The 15,275-nt window shown below is 42.0% G+C and overlaps 1 protein-coding gene across 1 annotated transcript in view; it reads right to left on the bottom strand.

Moving 5' to 3' along the window:
- Positions 1-15,275, bottom strand: part of CRYBG3 (crystallin beta-gamma domain containing 3) — a 130,095-nt gene that overhangs the window by 22,931 nt on the left and 91,889 nt on the right. Inside the window, exons 16-17 of the mRNA XM_080656497.1 lie at positions 11,320-11,429; positions 8,108-8,234 (exon numbers count right to left, since the gene is read on the bottom strand). Of these exons, the coding sequence (XP_080512623.1) occupies positions 8,108-8,234; positions 11,320-11,429 (237 nt within the window). The remainder of the gene's footprint in view (positions 1-8,107; positions 8,235-11,319; positions 11,430-15,275) is intronic.

The following is a 15,275-nucleotide window of genomic DNA, read 5'->3' as shown; positions in this document are numbered from 1 at the left end:
GGAGTACCATTGTTGTCCCACTTCACGGAGGAAGAGTCAGGCACAGGTCACACACAGTAAGGGGAAAAGCGGGCATTCAAATCTAGACAGCATGGCCCCAACCTGTGTTCTAATCCCTGCACTATGGTTCTGACATGTTCCAACAGTGACTGTATCGTGTGCAATACTTCGGATGGGCAGGTGTGATATTATCGGAAGCACCTGACTTCATCTTGCTCAGCTGGGCTGTGTGTGTGACCCCGATACGACCTACCCCACCAGCTTAACAAGTATGCCTGCCCCTGAATTTAACGCTCTTGAGACCCTGGCAAAGTACTCTGCTGGAAGGACTACATTTATATCAACACATCTTCAATATAACTGGATAAAAATTTTAAATCTAAGCTACTAATTTTTCACATTTTAAAAACTACCCAGACTTGTACTTTGGCACTGTCCAGTTCTTTGAGTTTCAAATCATGGCTTGTATGGAAAAGGTGCTGACAGTAGCTCAGGGTTACATTAATTGTTTAGATTCTTTACATAACATGTTACATTATTTTTAAAATATCTAGCAATCAGCCATTAAGAGCAGCCACGACTGTACAACCTGACAGTATCATTCACCCCAATCTTGGCCAAATGAACCACGACTAAAAAACTAGAGCAAACGGACATAATTCAAGGCAAGTAACCATAATGTATACCTCCAATATCATTCCATTGCAGAAAAATACCAAACTGTGCTGGCAAAAAAAGTTATTTGTCCTGTTTAGAACAAAATCATATAAACACCTTCAGCCTATCAAATCTTGATGTTGCACAACAAATATTAATCATTGTCTATGAGTCGTTATAATATCGAGTGCTTATCGTGGGCTAAAGCACATGCAATAGTTCACTTAATCCTTACATTTTATTGGAAGAGCAAGGTGAGGCTTAGAGCTGCCAGGTCACTCAGCTAACACGCCGGTCTGTCAGACTCCCAAACCAAACGCCCCTGGTGGTGAACTGCGATCCGTGGGCAGTGCCTCTCATTTGGCTCAGAAAGTCCGTTTCATTATAGCTCTACTTTCTAACTGGTGGTCTTCCTTTCCCCCACTTAAAAAGTTATAATACATTTAAAAAAGAATAAATAATATATAGATGACCGTGTACCCAACACCCAAAAGTAATATATTTTATTTTTACTATAGTTGTATCTATTTGTATCAATAAGCAAAGCCAAACAGGTGCAGCTGAATTTTAATTCCCACTCCCTAGAGGTAACTAACCACTGTGCTGAAGGTGTGAATCCTTCCAGTGCATTACTAATGGTTTTATGTGTCCTTTGTTTTTAAATTTCACAGAAATGTATCTTACTATACACATTTATCTTACTGCAACATCCTTTAGTAACGCATGCAGCTCACACCTCCACTCATTGTAACTACTGTACTGCATTTCCTCATGCGAATGTGCTGTAGTTTGTTTCATCCATCAATGCTGCAACAAACATCCTTATTTTTCCTCTCCCCATCACAACTGACACTCCTACAAGCTGTGAATGAATAATCCCACTTCTCTGGCACTGGTGTCCTCAGATGTTCGAATGTTTGCATCTAAAGGGAGGTAGGTAATGTGACCTAATTGTTTTAATTTGCATTTACTTTATCACTAGGGAGGTTTAACAGCCTCTGAATGTCCTCAGCCATTTTTTCTCTCTTCTATGAACTGCCTATTCATATCCTCTGCCGAGTCTGGAAATAGGGTTTTCTTTTTTCTCATTTGATTGGAAAGATCTTTTTTAATATTCTGTACACTAAACCTCTGCAGGTTATAAGGGCTGTAAATACATTCTCCTAGTCTGTGGCTTGCTGACGTAGGCTGAATAATTAATGTTTTCTCACCTCTACCCCAACCTCCCAAAACACCCACATCCTAATCCTGAAACCTGTGAATATGTTACCCGACTTGCAGATGTGATTGAGACTTAAGAATGTTGAGGTGAGGATTATTAGTCTGAATTATCCAGATAGGCCTAATATAACCACAAGGGTCCACATAAGAGGAGGGTTAGAGATAGAAGACAGAGAGAAGTTAGAGTGATGCACTTTGAAGATGAGAGAGGCCATGAGCCAAGGGAAGCTGGGGACCTCTAAAAGCTGGAAAAGGTCAAGAGACAGGTTCTCCTATAGCATCTTCCAGAAGAAATACAGTCCTGCCAGCAACTTAATTTTACCCCAGTAAGACCTGTTTTAGACTTCTGACCTCCGGAACGTTGAGACAGTTTCTGTTGTTAAACCACCAACTTTGTGGTAATTTGTTACAGTAGCAATAGGACACTAATACACTTGCCTTTTACTAACTTGTACATTTTGTGATTAAACTCATCCCACTACAATATCATTACGGTGGTTTCCTGTTTTCTTCTAAGTTTTAAAGTTTGTTTTTCACATTTAGGCTGCCATTAATCCATCTGAGAAACTTATTTTTGTGTTTGGAGTAAACAAGATTCTGACTATCTTTTTCTCCATGTAACGGCCAACTGTTTCAACACTATTTATTTAAGCCTATATAATAAAAGCCTAATATGCTAAGTGTCCGGTCTTCCGGTTGTCCATTCAACCAATCAAAGCGTAATATGCTAATGATATGCTAAGGCCGCTCAACTGCTTGCTATGACATGCACTGATCACCAGGGGGCAGACGCTCCAACCGGTAGGGTCTTGCTGCTGGGGTCTGGCTGATTGGGACTGAGCGAGATGGGCCAGACACACTCTGGAGCCCTCCTACAGTCCCTCCCCATCTGGGCCAACCTCCTGCATCCCTCCCTGGCCCTGATCATGCACTGGTGGGGTCCCTTGGCCTGGCCTGCGCCCTCTCACCATCCGGGACCCCTCAGGGGATGTTGGAGAGCTGGTTTAGGCCCAATCCCGCAGACCAGGCTGAGGGACCCCACTGGTGCATGAATTCGTACACCAGGCCTCTAGTAGTTCATAAACAGCCCCATTGTAATGCTGTTTCCAAACCCCATCCCTTACGTAGGTCAGTTTCCCTATGCTGTCCCCTTCCACTGCTCTGTCTCTCTCTGGTATCAGCACCCAGGACCTTAGTTATTAGGCTGTATGATGAAATATGTTTGGTAGGACATGTGATCCTGCCTGTTGTTCTTAATATCTTGGCTATTTTGAACCCCTATTTTTTTTCAAATTAACTTTAGGCTAAGCTCATTATGTTTTGCTATGCTCTAGAAATAGACAAGTGCCCTGGCTGGTTTTTCTCAGTGATTAGAGTGTTGTCCCTTGGACTGAAGGGTTGTAGGTTCGAGTCAAGGGCACGTACCTCAGTTGCAGGTTTGATCCCTGGCACATTGATGTTTCCCTCCCTCCCTGCTCCCTTTCTCCCTCCCTCCCTCCCTCTGTATACTCCTCTCTCTCTCTCTCTCTCTCTCTCTCTCTCTCTATTCTCTCTCTCTCTCTCTATATATATATATGTGTGTGTGTGTGTGTGTGTGTGTGTGTGTGTGTATACACACACACACACTGAGTGGCCAGATTATTATGATCTCTGAATGCATAATAATCTGGCCACTCAGTGTACATCCTATATAATAAAAGGCTAATAGCTAATATGCAAATTGTCCCCTCAACCAGGAGTTCAACCAGCAGGCAGGCTGGCCAACCACCCATGTCCCCTCCCCCTGGCCAGGCTGGCTGGACCCCACCCATGCATGAATTCATGCACCGGGCCTTTAATACACACACACACACACACACACACACACACACACACACACACACAAACACTGAATGGCCAGATTATTATGCATTCAGAGATTATAATAATCTGGCCACTCAGTGTGTGTGTGTGTGTGTGTGTGTGTGTGTTTATATATATAAACAATGGGGAAAATATCCTCAGGTGAGGATTAAAAAAAAAAAGAAAAGTTTCTGTAAGCATTTTGCCTGAAATTGTATTAATTTGGGGGAAGACCACTTTACAATATTGGGTCTTTTCATCTATAAAAATTTATATCTCTCCATCTTTTATGTCCTTCAATAAAGCTTTTATAATGTTCCCCATATCGAATACCCTATGGTTGAACTGCTATTTATCTTGTATTCTGCAACTTAAAAAAATTCATATTAACCCTGACAAATTATCTGTAGTAGCTACTCTACACAATTTTGTTTCTTCCTTTCTACTTTTTTTGTAGTTTTAATCTTATTACTGTGGCTAGGACTCCAGAATAATGTTGACTAGAAGTGGTGACAGTACAGATCATTATCTTTTGCCCGGATTTAAAGGCTAATGCTTCAAATGTCTCATTTGGAAGCTGATATTTACTGCAGATTTCTGTTGGCTTTCCTTTTCAAAAGGTACACAGTAGTTAATACTATTAAGTATATATGTGGGCTCGGCTGAAAATTCAATAGTAACCCAACTCCTCCAGACCTTATGAATCACTGCTTCCTTTCCGTCCTGTGGCTGGACTTAGTCTTCTATTCACAGCTGCGCACCTTGTGCAGTGCACAGAATGACTGCCAATTCCCATTCTGCTTCTTTACATCATTTATGTCATCACCGTTGTAATTTCATTTGAAGTTTTTCTACAACCTCTGATGATGTTCCTTTGGCTGTGCCTGCTCATAGCTGCCAGGATCGGATTATTACTTCAAAGGAGGCCGATTTCCATGCCCAGCCACGAGGAGACATGACAGAAGCAACGGTGGTTGGTTGCTCCCATAGAAACATGACAGAACAGGTTACCCCAGCACTACCAGGCCCAAAAACTTCTATTCAGGTTTTCCACCCACCTCCAGCTCCTAACCCACTGTTTTGGGGACTATTATATAAATAGCATAATCTTATTGAAAGCTAACACACCATCTTATTCCCTCAGACCACGTGAGTCCTAAGGCTAGATATATTCTTTTTCATTTCCAATTAGAAATATTCCCAAAACACTTATTTGCAACAAAGTTGAAGGCTGTCAGAGATTTGAAAATACCTGTTCTAATGGTTTATTTACGAGCTAACTGAGTCCAAAATAAGTGATTTGCCCAAGGTCACCTTAGTGAGAAGCACAATTATAAACTACTAGAGGCCCAGTGCACGAAATTCATGCACGGATGGGGTCCCTAGGCCTGGCCGGTAATCAGGGCTAATCGGCGCCAGGCCAATTGGGGCTGGGCCGATGGGGCCTGCTGGGGCAGGGATGTGGGGGGGGGGGGGAGGAACCACAGCAGGAGGTTGGCCACTGGCCCCAGGAGGGAGCCAGCTCTCAGCCCCCCTGGGGAAGGAGCCATGTCTGTCGCCACCCCCCATCCACCGCCCCGTTCCCCATCCCAGCCCGGGGTGATCGGGGCCTGCTGGCTGGGGGAAGGGACTATGGGAGGTTGGCTGGCTGGGGGAGGCTGGCTGTGGGAGCACACTGACCACCAGGGAGCAGCTCCTGTGTTGAGCGTCTGCCCCCTGGTGGTCAGTGTGCCTCACAGTGAATGGTTGTTCTGGTCGTTTCGGTCATTCTGGTGGCTTAGGCTTTTATGTATAAAGATGCTCCCAGCTTTCCTCCTGTAAAATGACGCACCACGGACCTCGGAATGTCGCATGTCTGCACTAATAGCAACCAGCCGGGAGCAGTGTCGCTGATCTTGTATAAAGATTAAATCTTCAGACTCCTCGCTCCCATACCATTATGACACTTACATTAAGTCACAGCACGTCGGGGGATGCCAACTACATACAGGCAACACCCTCAGAATTCCACAGTTTTAACGTCAAAAAAAGCATAACCAAAGGATCAGTTCATATATATGTAAAGTCAACTCAATTGGACAGAAATATTTCCTAGAATGAATCTACAATCACAGTAGGCTGTGGCATAGGGAGTGGTATTAACAAATACGGAGGAAAAGGTGTATTAACCCCTAAGGGAGAACATGGTAGGAGGAGAGGGGCTGCGGAAGGAATCAGAGGGGCAGGTTAGGCAGAGTGCGCTGTGCATTTTCCAGGGAAAGGTGGCACAGAATCTAGAGAAAGTGAGCACTGGACTCGGGGGGGTGGGAGAAGTCTCCTGTGGAAAGAGTTATCCCAGGTAAGCGAATCTCAAGACATCTACCTCACTGTACTCAATCTATGCTCAATAAAGAACCTTCTGATGACTAATTCAGTTTCTACGTTCTTCAGAGAGACAGCAAAATGCCCCCGACAAAATTCTCAAGCATTCCCGTCACTGGAATCCACCTGATACAAATTACCAGCTGACCTTGTGGTTTACACACCAGTCTCCAGGTCTGATCAACTCGGGCCCGGGCCTCCAGCGTGAGGCATGGTTGACCCCATCAAGGAAACGCTACCTGCTGAGGCCTCTTTCTAGCCTCTGTGTGGGTCTTTGCTGGATGCCAAACCCACCTCATATTACTTCCATTTTCCACACCAGACCTACTGCCTAAGCACATTTCAACAAAACTTTTCTAAGATTTAAAACTTGCCATGCAAAGGCATTAAGAAAATGAATGTTCTGTCCTTATATAAACTGAGTATACTCTTTAATCAGCTCTTGGGAGTAAAAAGGCTATAGCTCTCAAATCCTTCCCAGGAGGCACCTTCGCCTACCCTGCCCGGATCCCACTGAGCCAAAACAGGGACGTGCAACTGCACAACTTACATAAAAAGTTCTCTATTTTCACTACTAACTTAAATTATTCATTTTCCTTCAGGGATGTAAAATAATTTTAACTTTTCAAAGAAAAACAGTAATACTCATTAATTTTGACTGTTTCTAAAATGCTCTCCTTAGAAATTAGTTGGCTTAGCTCACTGAATTAGGCCTACAAAATCCTTTCAGGATGGTACTCTCATATTAGACCTACATGTTTTGCTTTTAGAGTTTATACCCAATAAGTATCTATCTGATGGTTTGACCACTAAAAATTACTAAGAAAATTCCTTTCCCAGTGAGTGTGGACTACTTTGCAATGCCTTTTCAATAATGGGAAAGAGTTACCAGTCCACATTCTTTTTTCCTACCAGTTTTCTTCCCTGCAGACAGGAAGCATCAGTAGCCACTTAATCTTTCCAAGTTGGTGTCTAAGGGGCCACTGAGAGAGACCAAGGATTCTATTTCTATTCTTGGTTTGCAGCCAAGACTCTATTTTTAGCCTGATACCAAGAATACTCTATCCAGGAATGCCTTGTGAAATAAGACTACACTGCTTAGCCTGGGACCAAAGACCCTGAGCATGGCCATCATCCCTGAAGCCAGTTCCGGCTGAAAGGTCTGAGTGGCCTGCTGCTGGGCAGGGCTTTGAGTCATCTCACTGTAAATCTCTCTGACCAAATGCTCCCAGGGAGTCCCCATGACTAGACACTGTGAAGATATCCCAGATCCTCACATTTCCTTTGCACAGACCCTACTAATTAGGAGGCCAGAACTGAAATCCCAGAATAGTGGTCCTGTTTTTCTCGTGTTTAAAATTCTGAGTAAATATGATAGGACGCAGAAACACTTGCTCTATAAATGTGGGCCTCCAAGGTGACCTGGATAATTCTGCACACACCACGCAGGAAAGCCCTAGTTTTCCCCAAAACAAGGTTTGAAATCAATACCAGTAATGGGCCATGCCCTACAGTAACATTGTAAACCTGAATAGCAGAAAAATGATGTGATTTATGTAATAATAAAAAGATCAATTATTTTTATTCAAAAGCTATAACAATTAAAACCATGATACCAATAGCTAACATTTATCAAGTGCTCACCACACGCTGGGTATTTCACAAGCACCATCTTATTTAATATCCCAGTGTCCTTATGAGGTTATTGCCTTTTACAGGTGCGGAAACAAAATAACTTCGTCAATGTCACCCAAACTGGTTAAAGTGTCAAACTGGGATTTAAACCTAAGCCTATGTTACTCTAGTTCCTGAGTTTAACATTCCTGCTCAAAAAAAAGAAAAGAAAAGGAACATGTCAATGTTACATTTTGGTTGGATTTCATGAGTGAATCTTGATTTTTACAATCCACAATTAAATTATTCAACTTTTTATATTTGCCCATTTATTGTTTTTTCCATTCTCATTAATGGTAATTAAACTGGACAAGAAAAGGTCTTATAATTATGCATTCAGCAAAGTACTTACATAGTCAATGGGCTTGAGGGACTTGACTTCAGATGTCGGGCAGCCACAAGAAGTAAGGTCAGCATAGAGGCCTTCTTCTAACACACACTGGTTATCAGATTTGTCCTCTTGGTAATACAGGAGCCAGCTGCAAACACAAGCCGTGGGACAGTCCATCAGACTGCATCAGCCTCCAGTGTTGGCTCATCATCGCACCATCTATGCCCACCGGGGCAAGGGCATGACATTGAAGTCACGGTGCGGACCAGCAGCAAATGCCCATCACCACTTTAAAAAACACAGCTACCACTATCATTTACTGACTGCTTACCATGTGCTAGACATAGGCTAGAAATATATATATACTATTTCACCATGTCCTCAAAAATTCCATGAGATAAAACCATATATATTTTTAAAATTCTCACCTGAGGCTATGTTTTTTATTGATTTTAGAGAGAAGAAGGGAGAGAGGAAGAGAGAGTGGGAGGGAGGGAGGGAGGAGGAAGAGGAGGAGGAGGAGAGAGAGAGAGATAAGAGAGAGAGAGAGAGACACACAGACACAGACCTGGGATTGAACCTGAAACCTAGGTATGTGCCCTGACCAGGAATCAAACCTGCTACCTTTTGGTATAGGGATGACATTCCAACCAACCAAATCACACTGGACAGGGCATAAAACCATCCTGTTATAGGCAACACAACGAAGTTCGATTTGCCCAAGGTCTCCCCAACTTATCAAATGAAAGAGCTGAAATTTGAAAGACTATATCTGCTTTAAACTAACAACTTTAACTTCATTTAGTGCCTGCAAGTACAAACCTCTGGTATCAAGTTATAGTGATTATTAAGGTCCTGAACACATTAGAAGTTTTTTTGGGGAAAATAAAAATTTGTATCTGTATTTAACAATGAGCGGGGCCCTTCAGTCTGGGTGGGTTAGAAGCTAGAGTCCTAAAGTCACAAAACAGCGTATAAAGTCTGTCACCTGCACACCTGACAGCTAATTAAGATGATAAAAAAATAAATAAACCCTTCAGAATCTTGGATATTGAATTATCATCATAGTCAATGGGCTTGAGGGACTTGACTTCAGCAATCACCAACGCTTGATTAAGACATGCCCTTTTGAAAGGACGGAGCTGAGGGATCAACGGATTGGCTGTTGCTACTTCAGTTTTGATGTGTTTAAGTTGCAACCCTGTATTTTAAGATCACCAGAATTGTAGTTTGGCTAGACCAGGTTACCTTTGGAAAACCACAGAAATGCTCTGTGACACTGTAACTTACTGTCATATCTTCTATGTAATAAGAAACATTTGTCCAAGTGTTTCAATGTGTCAGGCATGGAGTAAGCCCTCCATGTACATTATTTATTCAGTCCTTGGAAGAATCCTTCCTTTAGGTAGGTATTATTATTATTCCTCCTTTACAGCTAAGGAAACTGAGGTTCAGAGAGATAACCCAGTATGTTTAAGGTTACAGAGCTGGAAGTGATGGGAGTAGCTCAAATCCAGCTCCTTCAAGCATTCCAGGTACTAAAACAATCGCCATGGTTCTTGTATTTTTTTTTTTTTTTTAAGGAACCGGTTTTGCATTTTTAAAGAGATTGAAAGAAGGGTATTTTATGACATGTGAATATTATATACAATTCAAATTTTAATGACCATAAAATTTAAAATTTAATGGAACCCAGACAGGCCCGCCCGTTTATGTATTGTCCACAGTGCCGTTGTGCTACAGTGGCTGTGGAGTAGCTGAGGCGCAGCCTGTAGGGCTCACAAGCTGAAAAAGTGTGCTGACCCCTGGTGTGCAGGATAAGGTGGGGAATACAGAGCTGAGTAAACGCTGGCAGAAGAGAGGATGGGGGCAGTGTAAGGGCAGACTGGAGAATGGAGAGAGAAAATGAGGTGAGTTGATGGTAAATCCTGGAAGACTTTGAACATCTGACTGGTATTAGAGTGGCTATGGAATTTGAAGCAGAGTAGTAAACATATTAAACTGAACTTTGGGGCAAATAAATGGACAATGATTGGTTTGTGGTAACCAAAGGAAGTAATACAATACTGGAGCAGGTTGATTAGGGGACTGAAGTTCCTCAAGTGGAAAATAAGAGATCCTAGTATCCACTGGTTCAGGAGAGAAAGGAGAATTGATGAATCCAACATTATCTTAAAGAACGAATAAAGTGACTTTGATGAGTTATTAGGTAGATATTTGAGAGACACCACTCAACTGTACACTTAAAATTAAAATGGTAAATTTCATGTTACATATATTTTACCACAATAAAAAGTCAATACAGAGAGAACACACACACACACACACACACACACACACACACACACACTCACACAGTAAAATATTAGACTCATGATGTATCTATTATCAATTAATCCATGCTAAGGATGACATTTCCCTGAAATTCACATTTTATTCCCCATACATGTTTTCAGGAATGTCATCATGTATTTACCTTTTTCATCTATCTGTTGCACAAAATACTGGGCACAGAAGCCCAGAAAACAATTCTACCTATAAGAGTAAATCAGAATCCCTCCTCCACTAAGATGTGGTCCTTATCTATTGTATCAATTATTCTCCCCTGTCATGACACTGCAGGTATGAAATAATAAGCAGTTTAGCACTGAACACAAAGGAGATTTGGATTAGTATTTGGATATATATATGCCTTGAGAATTATACACAATTTCAGATACATGTGAGAAAGATCCAGTATGTTGCTGCAGTTGGGAGAACATAAAACTTAATAAAAAATGACCAAGCCACACTGGGTCTGACATTTGGTTGATCTTGGGGAAACCCTAACTCTGAACCAGGACCTGCATCTGTGAAATGGGGTTGATACTCTAAACAAACAAATTTTTTTAAAAATTTATGTGTCTTATCTGAACAAAAACACTAATTTTTTATAGCACTCTATTATGCTACACAATAAACATACAATATAAACACTCAAAATATTTAGAAAATAATGTAACAGTAAGAAAAAATCACCCAAATGCTCCCAAAGCGGGTTAATTGGCATCCTGTTTCTCTCTTACACAATGGCTCATAACAGGAGTTGGAAAAAGTTAATATAGGCTAATTAGCAGTCAATCAATGCATAAAAACATTTTTATTTCACTGTGTATGCAAAAAATAATACAGGTAAATTTTAAAGAAATTTAGTTGTTAAACAACAGCAAAAAACACTCAATAAGCATACTTACCAGCCCCGAAGAACTCTGAAGGAACATGGAGTGAATGAAGTCAAATTAGAAACTTCTTTGGTAAAATCTACACATTCACCTTGGAACCCTGGTTTACTGAATGCTTTGAGCTAAAAAACAAACACAACACAACAATTTCACAGAAAACAACTGTTTGATATAATCACACACAAAAAAGCAAATCTTGGTATCCTTCTGGAGAAACCAAGATGGCGGCATAGGTAAACACCTGAAATTGCTGCCTTGCACAACAACTTTAAAACTACAACTAAGAGACAAAACAGACATCATCCAGAACCACAGGAAGGCTGGCTGAGTGGAAATTCTACAACTAGAAGGAAAGAGAAAAGCTCACTGAGACTCAGAGGAGCTGTGGAAATAAAGGCAGAGGTACGAGGCGCACGCTCGGAGAGGGCTGGCAACTGAGTACGCAGCTGGCTTTCTCGATCAGGAGGGAGACAAAAGCTCCCGACTGCTCTGAACTCCAGTTCCAGGCGACACTCTGGGGACCCAGACTCATTTGGGGAGAAAATGGACTGTCTGGCAGCGGGCGGAACTCGAGGTGGCTTTCTCTCAGAGGTGCTTGCATCAATTACCGTGGGACACTGAGACCCAGGGGCCTCTTAGGGCAGGGCTGACGGGAAGCCATTGCTGTTTGCTCCACCCTGAGACTCTGCCCCATCCAAGCTGTGTGCAGAGGCTTTTGCATATGAATGGCCTGGTCCTTTGAAATCTAAACTTACATAACAAACTGCAGCTGAGTCAGGGAGACCCAGAACACCCAAAATAAGGCCCAAGGTCCTGCAGCAGCTTGCTCTGCTTCACAGCTGGGCCTCATCAGGGCACCTCCAAACCCCAAACAAAGAAGAGGAATCTGCAGATCTTTCCGTAGCTCCTGCTGGGTGGCCTCAGGCAGAGGCTAAATTAGCACCTCCTTGGAGATCCCAGAGCCAGTGTACCCAGGGGTCAGAGTAGCACCATCTAGATTGTAACTCCTCAGATCCATAAGGGACACACTCAGGGGGCAGACTCAGTGAGCACCAAAGCCCCACTGAAGCAAGTCTTGCCTCATAAGGGTGTCTCCAGCACAGAAGTTCTCCCATCGTAGACACAGCTGATCCTCACAGCCAATTGGCCTGGAGGTCAATTCCTCCAGTGATACCAACAATCAAGGCTTAACTACAACAAGACTGTGCACACAGCCCACAAAGGGGTGCAGCAAGAGTGTCCACCTCAGGTAACTGGGGAGGCTGAGCCACTGGGCCCTATAGGACACCTAGCACACAAAGCCACTCTATCAACTCAGAGAAGCAGCCAAAATGCGGAGACAAAGAAACAGGTCACAAATGAAAGAAATGGAGGAGAGCAAATGACTGGATATAGAGTTCAAAACCACGGTTATAAGGTTTTTCAAGAATTTTCTAGAGAAGGCCAATAAACTTAGTGAGACCTTCGAGGATATGAAAAAGGACCAACTAGAAATTAAGCATACACTGACTGAAATAAAAAATAATATACAGAGACCCAACAGCAGACTAGAGGATCACAAGAATCAAGTCAAAGATATGAAATACAAAGAAGCAAAAAACACCCAACCGGAAAAGAAAAAAGAATCCAAAAATATGAAGATAGTTTAAGGAGCCTCTGGGACAACTTCAAGAATAGCAACATCCGAATTATGGGGGTGCCAGAAGAAGAGAGAGAGCAAGATACTGAAAACCTATTTGAAGAAATAATGACTGAAAACTTCCCCCATGGTGAAAGAAATAGAATTACAAGTCCAGGAAGCGCACAGAACCCCAAACAAAAGGAATCCAAAGAGGACCATACCAAGACACATCATAATTAAAATGCCAAGAGCAAAGGACAAAGAGAGAATATTAAAAGCAGCAAGAGAAAAACAGTTAGTTACCTACAAGGGAACACCCATACCATTGTCAGCTGATTTCTCAACAGAAACTATGCAGGCCAGATGGGAGTGGCAAGAAATATTCAAAGTGATGAAAAGCAAGAACCTACAACCAAGATTACTCTACCCAGCAAAGCTATCACTCAGAATTGAAGGTCAGATAAAGAGCTTCACAGATAAGAAAAAGCTAAAGGAGTTCATCACCGCCAAACCAGTATGATGTGAAATGCTGAAAGGTATTCTTTAAGAAGAGGAAGAAGAAGAAAATGGTAAAGATAAAAATTATGAACAACAAATACATGTCTATCAACAAGTGAATCTAAAAATCAAGTGAATAAAAAATCTGATGAACAGAATAAACTGGTGAATATAATAGAATCAGGGGCATAGAGAGGGAGTGGACTGACAATTCTCGGAGAGAAAGGGGTGTGGGGGGTGCGGGAAGAGACTGGACAAAAATTGTACACCTATGGATGAGGACAGTGTGGGTGGTAAGGGCAGAGGGTGGGATGGGAACCGGGTGGAGGGGAGCTATGGGGGGGAAAAAGAGGAACAATTGTAATAATCTGAACAATAAAGATGAAAAAAAAAGCAAATCTTTAGTTTCATGGCCTTATAAAAAATTCAGTGAAATATTAGACTCATGATGTATCTATTATCAATTAATCCATGCTAAGGATGACATTTCCCTAAAATTTACATTTTATTCCCTTTACATGTTTTCAGGAATGTCATCATGTATTTACCTTTTTCATCTATCTGTTGCACAAAATACTGGGCACAGATGCCCAGAAAACAATTCTACCTATAAAAGTATACCAGAATCCCTCCTCCACTAAGATGTGGTCCTTTTCCATTGTATCCATTATTCTCCCCTGTCATGACACTATAGGTATGAAATAATAAGCAGTTTAGTGCTAAACACAAAGGAGATTTGGATTAGTTTGAGGGGTGGCTGATATGCCTCTTCCCTTTCCAAGTCTTTCGGATCTCCAGTTAATAAGAGGGAGGAGAGAATGTGAGCACACACCCACAGTGCCATGAGCTGCCTGTGAGAGCGGAGGAGAGAGTGAAGATGATGATGGTAGGAATAGTAGATGATTTATGGTGAAGACGTCCGTGTCATGCATTTGAGGGTACAGGATTCAGTTTACTGATAAAACTGCCTTATATGTAATCTCAACTGTAAGTTCCTTTAGACCAGAGATACAATATCTGCAACACAAGTGACCTTGGATCTATAATAGGAAAGACAAAATTAATAAGCCCTATAAATATTCCATAATCCACCAGAGCCTTGAAATGCCATGGCCCACAGGTCCACCCTGCACGGACAGGCCTGCGCTGGGCTAATAATGCATCATAGTGAACTATCTGCAGCATCGCCCTCTCTGCTGCTCACAGGTCATGGAGAACAAGGCTCCTTTGAGCAGCGGATATTCGCTTCTTCCTTCTTCTCCAGGGCCCTCTTAGAGGCTGATGGTCTCTGCATTCTGAGGAATTCTTTCTTGACTATGTCATCCTGCTTTGGCCTTGCTTAGTCTTTCAAAGATCAGCCAAAACCTGGGAGGTGAGAGAACCAATTCCCCCAACCAACTGCGGCTTGCGCAACAGAACTTCCTATTGTGAAACCAGGCTGCATCTGGAGCATTACAACTCCCTGCCCGAGGAGCTGTGATCCAGCAAGTTTCTACCTTGGTCCTTTCGGTGCACACAGAGGATAGCAACAAAAAAGAAGTCCAAATGAGACAGACTTCTGGAATAATTTCCTGTGTAAGAACAATTTTACATGTCCAGGGAATTGCCCCTAAATTCCTTGATAAGAGCATGTAATTTGGATAGTGGTTTTTCAGAATATATATATATATATATATATATATATATATATATATATATACACGCACACACACACAGTATATATACATATATATATATACACACACATACATATATATGTATATGTGTGTGTATATGTGTGTGTGTGTGTATGTGTGTGTGTGTGTGTATGTGTGTGTGTGTGTGTGTGTGTATATATATATATATGTAT

The sequence above is a fragment of the Plecotus auritus genome, assembly GCF_963455305.1.
Source record: "Plecotus auritus genome assembly, chromosome: 2".
NCBI lineage: Eukaryota > Metazoa > Chordata > Mammalia > Chiroptera > Vespertilionidae > Plecotus > Plecotus auritus.
This window is presented reverse-complemented; position numbering and strand designations above follow the sequence as displayed.